Source organism: Acanthochromis polyacanthus, chromosome 14, assembly GCF_021347895.1.
Source record: "Acanthochromis polyacanthus isolate Apoly-LR-REF ecotype Palm Island chromosome 14, KAUST_Apoly_ChrSc, whole genome shotgun sequence".
Taxonomy (NCBI): Eukaryota; Metazoa; Chordata; class Actinopteri; family Pomacentridae; genus Acanthochromis; species Acanthochromis polyacanthus.
In genome coordinates, this window is record NC_067126.1 from 13,151,836 (window position 1) to 13,164,058 (window position 12,223).

At 44.8% G+C, this 12,223-nt stretch overlaps 1 protein-coding gene across 1 annotated transcript in view; it reads left to right on the top strand.

The window, feature by feature from the left end:
* Positions 1 to 12,223, top strand: part of sema5ba (sema domain, seven thrombospondin repeats (type 1 and type 1-like), transmembrane domain (TM) and short cytoplasmic domain, (semaphorin) 5Ba) — a 393,180-nt gene that overhangs the window by 314,347 nt on the left and 66,610 nt on the right. Inside the window, 2 exon segments of the mRNA XM_051958892.1 lie at positions 7,583 to 7,790; positions 7,902 to 8,109. Coding sequence (XP_051814852.1) covers positions 7,583 to 7,790; positions 7,902 to 8,109 — 416 coding nt within the window.

Consider the following 12,223-nt stretch of genomic DNA (forward strand, 5'->3'; position numbering starts at 1 on the left):
TGCACATTTCTGCACACTGAAAATAACTGTGTTACCTCTTAAATCCCTTATATTGCTACACGTGCTGCTAATTTGACTTTTAAGTCTTTTTTTTAACCTACATGTTAGTGTTTAGTGTTATGCACTAAAATACCAAGTAAAATTTCTAAAAACCTCCCTGGCAATAAAGCCGTTTCTGATTACAAAGTGGCTTTGGATGTGATCCAATAACAATGCTAACAGACTAAATAGATTAACAGATAAAGATTTTGTATTTTTAAGTACATAGTACACACGTGGACAAAATTGTTGGTACCCCTCAGTTAAAGAAGGAAAAACCCACAATTCTCACTGAAATCACTTGAAACTCACAAAAGTAACAATAAATAAAAATTTATTGAAAATTAAATAATCAAAAACAGCCATTACTTTTGAATTGTTTATTAACATAATTATTTAAAAAAAACAAACTAATGAAACAGGCCTGGACAAAAATGATGGTACCTCTATAAAAGATTGAAAACTATTTGACCAGAGTGACATGATTAACTCAGGTGTGTCATTTAATTGACATCACAGGTGTTTCCAAACTCATAATCAGTCAGTCTGCCTATTTAAAGGGAGACAAGTAGTCACCCTGCTGTTTGGTGAAAAGGTGTGTACCACACTGAACATGGACAACAGAAAGCGAAGGAGAGAATTGTCCCAGGACATCCATCCATCCTCTATACACCGCTTTATCCTCATTAGGGTCGCGGGGGGAGCTGGAGCCTATCCCAGCTGACTCGGGCAAAGGCAGGGGACACCCAGGACAGGTCGCCAGTCTGTCGCAGGGCTACATACACAGACGAACACTCACACTCACATTCACACCTACGGGCAATGTAGAGTACTCAATTAACCTCAGCATATTTTTGGACTGTGGGAGGAAGCCGGAGTACCCGGAGAAAACCCACGCATGCACAGGGAGAACATGCAAACTCCATGCAGAAAGATCCCAGGCCCACCCCGGGATTCGAACCAGGGATCTTCTCGCTGCAAGGCGAAAGTGCTAACCACTACGCCACTGAGCAGCCCTGTCCCAGGACATCCGAAAAAAAATTATAGACAAACATCTTAAAGGTAAAGGCTATAAGACCATCTCTAAACAGCTTGAAGTTCCTGTGACAACAGTGGCTCATATTATTCAGAAGTTCAAGACCCACGGGACAGTAGCCAACCTCCCTGGACGTGGCCGCAAGAGGAAAATTGATGACAAATTGAAGAGACGGATCGTTGGAATTGTATCCAAAGAGCCCAGAGCAACCTCCAAAGAAATTAAAGGTGAACTCCAAGGCCAAGGTACATCAGTGTCAGATCGCACCATTCGTCGTTGTTTGAGCCAAAGTGGACTTCATGGGAGACGACCAAGGAGGACACCACTGCTGAAAAAAACTCATAAAAAAGCCAGACTGGAATTTGCAAAAATGCATGTTGACAAGCCACAAAGCTTCTGGGAGAATGTCCTTTGGACAGATGAGACCAAACTGGAGCTTTTTGGTAAGGCACATCAACTCTATGTTCATAGACTCAAAAACCAAGCATACGAAGAAAAGAACACTGTCCCTACGGTGAAACATGGAGGAGGCTCAGTAATGTTTTGGGGCTGCTTTGCTGCATCTGGCACAGGGTGTCTTGAAAGTGTGCAAGGTACGATGAAATCTGAAGACTATCAAGGCATTCTGGAGAGAAATGTGCTGCCTAGTGTCAGAAAGCTTGGTCTCAGTCGCAGGTCATGGGTCTTCCAACAGGACAACGATCCAAAACACACAGCCAAAAACACCCAAGAATGGCTGAGAGAAAAGCGTTGGACTATTCTAAAGTGGCCTTCTATGAGCCCAGATCTGAATCCCATTGAACATATGTGGAAGGAGCTGAAACATGCCATTTGGAGAAGACACCCATCAAACCTGAGACAACTGGAGCTGTTTGCTCATGAGGAGTGGGCCAAAATAGCTGTTGACAGCTGCAGAACGCTCATTGACAAATACAGAAATCGTTTAATTGCAGTGATTGCCTCAAAAGGTTGTGCAACAAAATATTAAGTTATGGGTACCATCATTTTTGTCCAGCCCTATTTCATTAATTTGTTTTTTTAAATAATTATGTTAATCAACAATTCAAAAGTGATGGCTGATTTTGATTATTTAATTTTCAATACATTTTTATTTATTGTTACTTTTGTGAGTTTCAAGTGATTTCAGTGAGAATTGTGGGTTTTTCCTTCTTTAACTGAGGGGTACCAACAATTTTGTCCACGTGTGTATGTTAAATAGAGTGAGACTAAAATTGCTTCTGAATCTCTAACAGAGAAGAAACGAGTCCTTACATACATTTCTATGTAACACAAAATTACACATTTGTTTCTGAAGTCCTGAAATTCTTTACAAGACCATCCACCTTTAGACTAATGATATGGATAAAGAGCAACTACACAGTCTTGTCCCACCAGGAATTTGTAATCTTGTGAAAACCCACCAAAAAACAAAACATAAAACTAATTAGTGCTCATATTGCAGTCTTTTCAAATTCCTGTAATTTCTCCTCAAAAGAAACTTCAGTTAAACCAGAAAAATGTCTGCAGTCTACTGCATAAACATGATCCAACTTAGACACAACCCCAAAAACTATCATCCTGTGATAGTTACTGGGCATTTTCTTGTAATGTCAGTTAGCTCTGTGTTATCATTCAGTTCGTGCTCCAAGCCCATATCACTCTGATAAAAACTCTCTAAATTACTTTTTGTTGCCAAATCTGAACCTAATCTCACATGTTAAACCACTTGGTGTCTAGAGCTAGCTGGTGGTTATACACTGTGTTTTTTGACTTCATGTATAAATAATTATTCAGGTTAGAGACTGCAGGTATGAACATGAACCTGGAACTTCTTACATATTCTGATTATTATGAAACAACATACCAATACTCACAAATGACAGTGTAGTGTAGAGGTTAGTGGCCCACACGAGGAAACAAATTCTGTAAAAATAATAAACTAAGATAATATAGGCATCATATACCCTATGAAATCTAAAAATCATTGTTGTACCTCCAACAGCTGCAATCACCAAAAGGAAAAAATGGAAAATCCATCTTTCAGTTCAGGTCCCAAAGACTGAGCAGAAGCTGCAGCTAAGGTCTGCAGCCCAAACAAAGCTTTTCAGAAGGCTGTCATTTCATATTTCTTCTGCTGAAGTGTCTCATTAAGCTGCTGCTCTGTTACTGCGGTCACATCACAATGACTGTGTAGTTACGCTCCTGTGAAAAAGTTGTAATTACTGAGAATGGAATTAAGCATTGAAACAATCTCGCCAGACACGGTGTATTGATTTACCAAGTACAAAGACGGCACTTCTCCATTGTTTGGTTTTTATAGCTTTTATTTTTCTGCCTTTTTCTGTTACGGAGTGTGAGAGAGAACCCGGGCAGAGAGCACGCAGCGGAGGCAGAAACTGGAGCAAAACAGGTTTTAATGTGTGGGGAGAACTGAATCTAGGAGTGAGGGAGGTCAGGGAGGGGTGAGGGGATGAGGGGATAACTTGGGGTGGGAGAGGAACAGAAATGGGGAAGGAGCGGTGGTGCCAGGGACCAGCGGCTGGATAGGCTTCCGGGAGGGCTGGCGGCAGAGAGCGGGCAGGAGGCTGTAGTTCCAGGGGGGCAAGAAGCAGAGTGTACCGGAGGATCAGGATGGCTCGACTGGATGTCTTCAGGCTTGAGGTATGAGGAGAAGATCCGGGAAGGGTGAGGGGAGGTAGGCAGATCTGGAGGGAATCCGGGCAGCACGACCGATGAAACTGGGATGCAGGAAAACAGGGTTAGTTTACCTCGTTCAAAACAGCAAGAGAAGTTTTAAGGAGCTAGATGGTGAACTGACTGTGAGAGCAGAGTTTACAATCTGGCAGGGGATGGAAGGTGAGACCGGTCTTTATTGCAGTGGTGTAATCAGAGGTGACGACTCGCAGCTGCCCGGATTCTGTGGAGGGCTGATTGTTGAGTGGAGTCAGCCGTGGAGAGGCGCTCCGCTCAGCAGCGGCAGAGGGAGAGAGAGAGAGAGAGAGAGAAAGAGGAAACAGGAGGAGGGGTGTCAGGTGGGGGCTGAGGAGGAGGAGGCTCTGACAGTACCCCCCCTCCTATGTGCGCCTCCTGTCGCACGGTGAAGACGGCCCGGATGGTCTCGGTGGAACTCCCTGATTAGAGTCAGGTCCAAGATCTGTTGCCGGGGAATCCAGGGTCTCTCTTCAGGGCCATAGCCCTCCCAGTCCACAAGATATTGAAGGCCCCGACCACAATGACGCACATCCAGGAGGCGGCAGACGGTGTAAACTGGTTCTCCATCGAGCATCCGGGAGGGTGGAGGGGTCGGAGCAGGGGGAGTGAGAGGGTGGTGAAGCAGGTTTTCAGCTCGTGGAAGGCAGTTCTTGCCTCTGGGTTCCAGCTGAATTTCCGGAATGTAGAAATGAGTGCAGTCAGGGGGGCCGCAATGCGGCTATAATCTTGGATGAAGCGGCGGTAGAAGTTGGCGAAACCCAGGAACCGCTGCAGCTGCTTGCGGTCCCTGGGCTCTGGCCACTCCTCCACCGCCGCGACCTTGGTGGGGTCCATCCTGATCTTCCCCGCAGAGATGATGTACCCCAGGAAGGAAACCATCAGGACGTGGAACTCACACTTCTCGGCTTTTACGTACAGACGGTTCCAGAGAAGGTGTTCCAGGACCTGACACACATGCCGACAGTGCTCCTTCAGGCTACGGGAGAAGATCAGGATGTCGTCGAGGTAGACAAAGGCAAACCGGTTCAGGAAGTCACGGAGCACATCATTTCACCAGATGTTGAAACACGGCGGGGGCGTTGGTAAGGCTGAAGGGCATCACTAGATATTCATATTGCCCCAGCAGGGTGTTGAACGCTGTTTTCCACTCATCTCCTTCCTTGATGCGGACCAGGTGGTAGGCGTTCCTGAGGTCTAGTTTGGAGAAGATGGTGGCGCCGTGTAGTGGAGTGAATGCGGAGTCGTTGAGAGGGAGCAGGTACTTGTTCCTGATGGTGACTTTGTTTACATCCCTGTAGTCCACACAGGGGCGGAGGCTGCCATCCTTCTTTCCCACGAAGAAGAATCCGGCTCCGACGGGGGAAGTGGACGGGCGGATCAGACCGGCGGCCAAGGAGTCCCGAATTTATTCCTCCATGGCCGCATGTTCAGGTTTTTGATAGATTATAAAGTTTGCCACTGGGCAGGGTGGCATCCTTCTGGAGGTCAATGGCACAATCATAGGGGCGGTGAGGGGGAAGGGTTAGGGCCTGGTCCTTGTCAAAAACCTGAGCAAGGTCGTGATATTCAGAGGGGACGTTGGACAGGTTAGTGGGCCCGGGTCGGGCAATGGGAGCAGTGGTTGGAGCAGAGAGGAGGCAGGTTTTGTGGCATTTGGGACTCCAGGTCAGAATTTTTCCCTGGCTCCAGTCAGGAGGATTATGGAGCTGGAGCCAGGGATAGCCAAGGACAAGAGGTGTATGTAGGTTCTGGAGGATGCAGAAGGAAGTGGATTCCATGTGGTTACCTGAGATGCGGATGGTGATGGGTATGGTCTGGAGGCAGACTTGGGCTAGTTGACGACCGTTCAGGGCGTGGGCATACAGTGGGTGGTGGAGTGGCTCGGTGGGGATCCGTAACTGGTGCACAAGGGTCTCATCAATAAAGCTTCCTTCACCGCCAGAGTCTACGAGGGCAGAGACGGTGTACTGCTGGTCTCCCCACATTAGGCTGGTGGCCACCTGGAGTTGTAATAGGGGGGAGGAAATGACGGTCTGGCTCACCAGGACCCCCCCGGTCACTGGCGAGCCGCGGCTTTTCCCAGCTTGGCCGGGCAGTCTGCCGCGTAATGACCCACCTCTCCACAGTAGAGGCAGGCGTTCTTCTTGCGACGTAGTGCTTTTTCTTCTTCGGAGAGGTGGGCCTGGCCAAGCTGCATGGGCTCTTCCTCTGGTAGCATTCGAGAGGCAGCAGAGGGCACAGGACGGAGGGGTAGAAGCGGCCGAGCTGGTGGACTGAATCCTGGGCTAAGGCTGCGTGGGCAGCGGCGTGGCTGGACCGGGGGACGTTGTTGAGAGGGCTGGAGAGCCTGGAACCCCTTCTCTCAGCGGCGTTCCTGGAGGCTATTATCCAGCCTGTTGGTGAGGTCAATCAGGGAGTTCAGGTTGGAGGGCTCATCTCGCGTGGCCAGCTCATTCTTGAGGCGTTCGTTTGGAGCAGAGGTGGAAAAAGTACTGAAAAAATGTAATTGAGTGAAACTATCTTTACTTTGTTTAAATTCTACTCAGAGTAAAAGTACCCATCTAAAAATGTACTCGAGTAAAAGTACAAAATTACTTCATTTAAAATGTAATTTGAGTACAAGTTACTTCGTTACTTTCATTTATTTAATGCAAAAAAAGGATGAATCATGAATAAAGTTCAGCACAAGTTGTTTTAATCAACTTTGAGGTGTATTAAAGTGCACAGCCACACTTAAAAAAAGCTCAGCTGAGCTCAGTAACATAATCCTCAACACAAGGAAAACAAGGACAGTCACAACCTGGACTGTATAGTGCAAACTTTTTTCAGTCCCATTGTCCAACCAACAACATTATGATAAGAATAAAGAAATTTAAACAAGAATCCAAGTATTCAAAATAGAAGAAAATAGAAGGTCCGAGAATTTAGCAAATAGAACGATTTACAACACAGAGCAGAGATACAGTAATAAAGAACAATTACAACCTGAAAGAACAAATAAAAATGTGCTAACTTACCACCACATGCTTTCGCAAATTGGACGTTGATGTCTTATATGCTGAAAGCTCTGTTTTGCCGGGCAGGCACATTTTACACAGCATTATAACGTTGTTGCCCTTTGTGCGTTTGAACGCGAATAAGTCTTCTAAGTTTGGCCAAGGGTTTTTGTGGCTTTCCTCTGCAGAATTTGTGTCCTCTTCGGACTCTTCCTCCTTCATGATCTCCATATCTTGGTCAGCAACAGCCATCTTCCAACGCGTAGATCCAGATTATGATATGGAAAGGGCACGCGCAAGGCAAGGTCAGGCAATTGACGTTTAGTTCCGGGGACACAGTGGTTTTCCGCTCGCATTTTTTTTTTTTCACTATCAATATTGTACTCAGTAATGTGAGGGGTTTCAAATGTAGCGAAGTAAAATACTTGGGTCAAAATGTAATTGAGTAAAAGTAAAAATTACACATTTCAAAAACTACTCTGAAAATTACAAATTACTCATAAAAAGTACTCAATTACAGTAATGTGAGTAAATGTAATTCATTACTTTCCACCCCTGGTTTGGAGAATCTTGGGGGGGCTCGAGGGACGCTCAGACCCCCGCTGAGTGCTCTCCGGGTTCATTTTTAATGGCCAGATCGTACTGTTATGAGCGGGGGGAAGAGAGAGAGAGAGGGAGGAGGAGGAGGGGTGTCAGGTGGGGGCTGAGGAGGAGGAGGCCCTGACATTTTTCATTGTCCTTTATCCGTTTCACATATTCACGTCCTGTCACTCACATTCCTGTTACCTTTGCTCTGCAGTGTGGCACCATAGATGACGAGGGTCCTAATGAGGGTCTAACGGAACGAAGCCTGCAGGATGCTCAGCGCCTTTACTTGATGAACGATGTGGTTCAGCCAGAGTCTGTCGACCCCCTGGTCATGCAGGACGATGTTCGTTTCTCAAACCTAGTTGTGGACATTGTTCAGGGCATGGACACCCTCTACCATGTTATTTACATCAGCACGGGTTAGTAATCACACAGTGCTTATTTAGCATTACCAGAGAACTTTAAAAAATAAGTAAACAGAGAACATCTTAACTTGCCTGATATTTCTTTTCATCCATCTTTTTTGCCAGAATATGGCACAATCCTGAAAGCTCTCGCGACATCCAACAAGAATCTGCAGGGCTGTTACCTGGAGGAGATGGAGCTCCTCCCACCAGGTGTGCGAGAACCAATCCTGAGCTTGCAGATCCTGCACAGCGACAGGTCGCTCTTCATTGGACTCAACAACAGAGTCCTAAAGATCCCACTGGAGAGATGCTCCACCTACAAAACTGAGACGTGAGTACAGCATGAAGGCTTAAAGTGTTGTGTAAAATTTGACCCAGGATAATCATGCTAGTGTATGTATTACACTATAGCATGTGGAAAGAAACAAGATATTCCCTCACACCACTATTGGTACAACTCATTCCACTGCCAGTGGTGTGAAGGAGTTTTAGATCAATTTTTTTTATCCCGTTTACATGTTCATATGGTGTTTTTTTACATGCTAGAAGACATGTCACTAGAAAAATAAACATCACAGCAGAGCATTTACACCTTTCAGTTACAGTGTACTACCTAGCAGGTGTAGGAACAACTACGTAAAGTAATTTATTATTTGCACTCGTTGAATATAGGGCACCACCCTAGATCTCTAGGAAAATTAATAATTCAGGCAGAATCTCAATCAGATTCCTGTCGAAATTACAGTTGATCAGTCTCGTATCTGAAAGGCTAGAATTCTCGGTTAAATTAACCTCATGTTCTCACACAATGAAACGTACAAGACTGTAAATTGGTCTAAAATGAAAACATTTATTTACTATTCTACTAAACAATACAGGTGAATTCTATATACAGTGAGTGATGTGTGTGTGTGTGCGTGCGTGCGTGCGTGCGTGCGTGCGTGCGTGCGTGCGTGCGTGCGTGCGTGCGTGCGATCGTGTGTGTGTGTGCGGTGAGGAGATTCAAGTCTGCATATTAAGATAGGATTATGGTAAGAGGAAGCCAGATAGCATGACTGACTCAATAAAATGATAATTTGGACTAAAACCGATTCGTAAAAGAATAAACGGAGGGTGGAATTTAATTAATCAAGTGATTAGTAACATCAACCCAGATCAGACAGAAAAGCTCAGCTGGTCTTACTGTCAGAACCGTCAGTATGCTGGGACTCAGAAGTTGCCGGTGGATGACGCCTCACAGCGCGACGGGACGGTTTGGATTCCCAGGCGCTGTGTATCACGGTGGCGATGACAGCCTTCCTGCATGGGCGATCGGTTTGGGGCAAGAGGACCTGGATCAGCAGGTCTCAGGTGCTGTCAGCTGAGGGATCCGGTGTCCGGTTGATGGAAGCCGCTTGATTAAAAATGATGGCTCTCAGGCATTAGCCGAGTAAAAAGAACAGTTAGTGATGTAGAGCCGTAAAAATTAAGAAAAATGGAAACTGGTTCTTAATCAGTTCTTGTCAAAAATCACGGATAAAAAGAATAAATTCGGCGTTGAACATGAGCAAAAATGTCTAACTTAAATGACAAAAAATGAAAGGATAAATAGTTACCAGAGACCAAGCCCTGGAACAAAGGAAACTTCAGAAGACAAAGAAAAGGACGCGTCTTTAGGTGTCATGCCCATCTGGTTCCAACGAGCCGGCTCATCAGTGCAATGGCATATAAGCCCAACCAGTGTTGCCAGGTGTACGATAATTATCGTATTCGTACGATAATTTTGCCCTCTGTACGATGTACAATCAATAATCCCAAAAAAGGCCAAATATACGATAATTTGACCGTTCCGTGAAAGTGTGGTTGTAATCGGTTGTAATCAGTCTGTCGCAACTGTCTGTCGGATTTTTTTTTTGTGAACCCTGAAGGCATCTCTTTCCATGTGACAAGTTTCAAGCCAATCGTGCTTTTCTAAATGTGAGCTTGCCTCAGAACAACGGTAATGATTGGCTGAATAGTCCGCTGCGCCCGCCCCATGAGTGAGGAAATGAAAAAAAAGAAAAGAAGAAGAAACAGAGCCGACCTGGTCTGGAAGAAGTGAAGCGCGGAAAAGAAAATGAGAGAACCTGGAGGAGAGAGAAGGAGGAGAAGGAGAGGCTAAGAAAACGGCGGGGGCGGGACAGAGTCGAAGTAAGCAGTATCGCCTACAAACTTATAGAAAAGAGTGGGAGAGCCAATTTGCCGGGTGGTTGAGACCTGTTGCAGGCTTGGAAAGCAAAGCTTTTTGCCGGTGCTGCAAGACAGAGCTGGTGGCCGAAATAACTGTGTTAAAAAACCACAGCAAATCCAAAGAACATTTTCTATTTCCTTGTCAGTTATCATGAATACTATTTACCCTGTTAAACTTCAGTGTACCGCCGGCGGTACACTTACTAATTTGCATAGGAATTTAAAGAATGTCCGAAGGCTGCAAACGCGATTATACAAACACTATACGCCGATGGAAAGCTTACATTCTCATGAATCCGCCAGTATAAACCACTTTCAGATGTGATTACCACAGCAGGTAATATAAACACATTTGTCCGACAAACAACGAATATCCATCCATCCGTTCTCTATACACGGCTTCAACGTACACAGCGTGACTCACATTTCCGGGTTCATTATTACACACAGATGAAAATATTCCACAAAAAACGGCCATAATCCAACCTTGGACATCCAGACGACACAAGCCAGTAAAATACTTTGTCCAAAACATGTCCTGAAGTCGGTATATAATCCACGAATCGGTCGTTTTCAAGGAAATGCACCTCGCGATGCGCGTCCAATATTCCCTGTATTTCTCGTCATATTTTTTATTTACAAATAGAATATTAGCGATTTTTTTGTACTGAAAATGGCTGGAATTGACTGCAGCTTAAAGGGTTAAACCTGGTGCTATGTCTATTTCCTAACATTGGGTGGCCTCCAGAGCTCATGATTTGGCTCTTTAGTTCCCACCCGTCATTGTTTATGGGGGACACATTAGCCTAACGCAACTGTGGGGCTGCTGATGAATCCATTCAGAGACGTTCTTTGATCCATTCCGTACTGACGCAAAGCCGTGAGTGCCTGTTAGATGCTATTCAACACTAGATTGACTATAGCGCATCAATATTCTTGTTTAGTTTGATTATGACGGGTGTACGATAATTTCCCTCAAAATACGATAATTTTATGTCTCTGGTACGATAATCCTACATTTCCCACCTGGCAACACTGAGCCCAACTCCCCTCACGACTCACTGCCTGTTCATTGCTCCATGCTCCACCATCCATGCCACGACGCACTCCGCTAAACCCTGCACACTGCTCCCCGTCTCCTGCACGCTGCTTCCTGGACTCAATCTCTCCTTGGACTATTTACCTGTTTCCCTGCCCTCGCCACGTCTCTCCATCTGTTCAGCCCGCTCGGACAATCTGTGAGTCTCCCTAACCCTGTAATTTAGTTTCGTTTTATGTCTAGTTTAACTCAGCCTGCGGCTCCGACCTTAGTTTAGTTCAGTTTAGTTTTATTTTCCTTCCCCGTTGTTTCCCACCTGCTTCCTTATTTAAGAATTTGTCTGTTTCTTTCTATTAAATCCTTATTAATCTTACTCACCTGCTTGTGCCTGCTGCTTGGGTTCACACACCATTCCATGACATTAGGTAAGAATAAGGAGATGCTCTGGCATGAAGCATCCCAGAGAGAGACAAAGGCGGAAGAGAGTGAGGAGGGGCTCAGCTGAATTTATCTGTTGGTCCAGCTCAGGGGAGGACCCTGGGCAGAGATGACACTTTTCGGCACGATTTTCACTTGTAATCTGACTCTCTTCATTTCAAGGGAAGAAGCAGAGAGAAAAAAATGATCAAGAATGGATTAAAATATGTGATATTAACGCGCAAATGCGATCTGTCTATTCCTTACCATAATCCCGTTAAGCAAAAGTGGAACACATTTTCCTAAATATACAGGTTAACAAATATATTGAATTCAATAAAATTATATGAATGTGCTCTGGATATTAAAAATATGTCACAGTGAATATATGATAACATGTCATACATATGATAATGAATAACACAATTTTTACCTCTTCAACCTGAATAGAAAATAAATTCAGAGGTTAATAATGGAATACTGTGGAAGAAATTATATTAAACATCAAAAATCAATAAATCTGGTTCTATAAAAGATAGGAGTGTCATTTCTGAATATGTTATAGATGAAGTCATTTCTGTAACTTTGGTAAACCTGAAAACACAAAATACATCTCCGAAATATGAATTTTGAAGATGTTCTTGTTTCAGTTAGAGAAAATGTGCTTGTACCAGCTCCAGCGGTCTCCCAGAGTGCCATAAAATCTATGGCTCTTATCTGATCCCAGAGGCAGGCAGAGAGACCTCCTGAGAGGGGAGGAAGATTTTAGAGCAAGAATAAG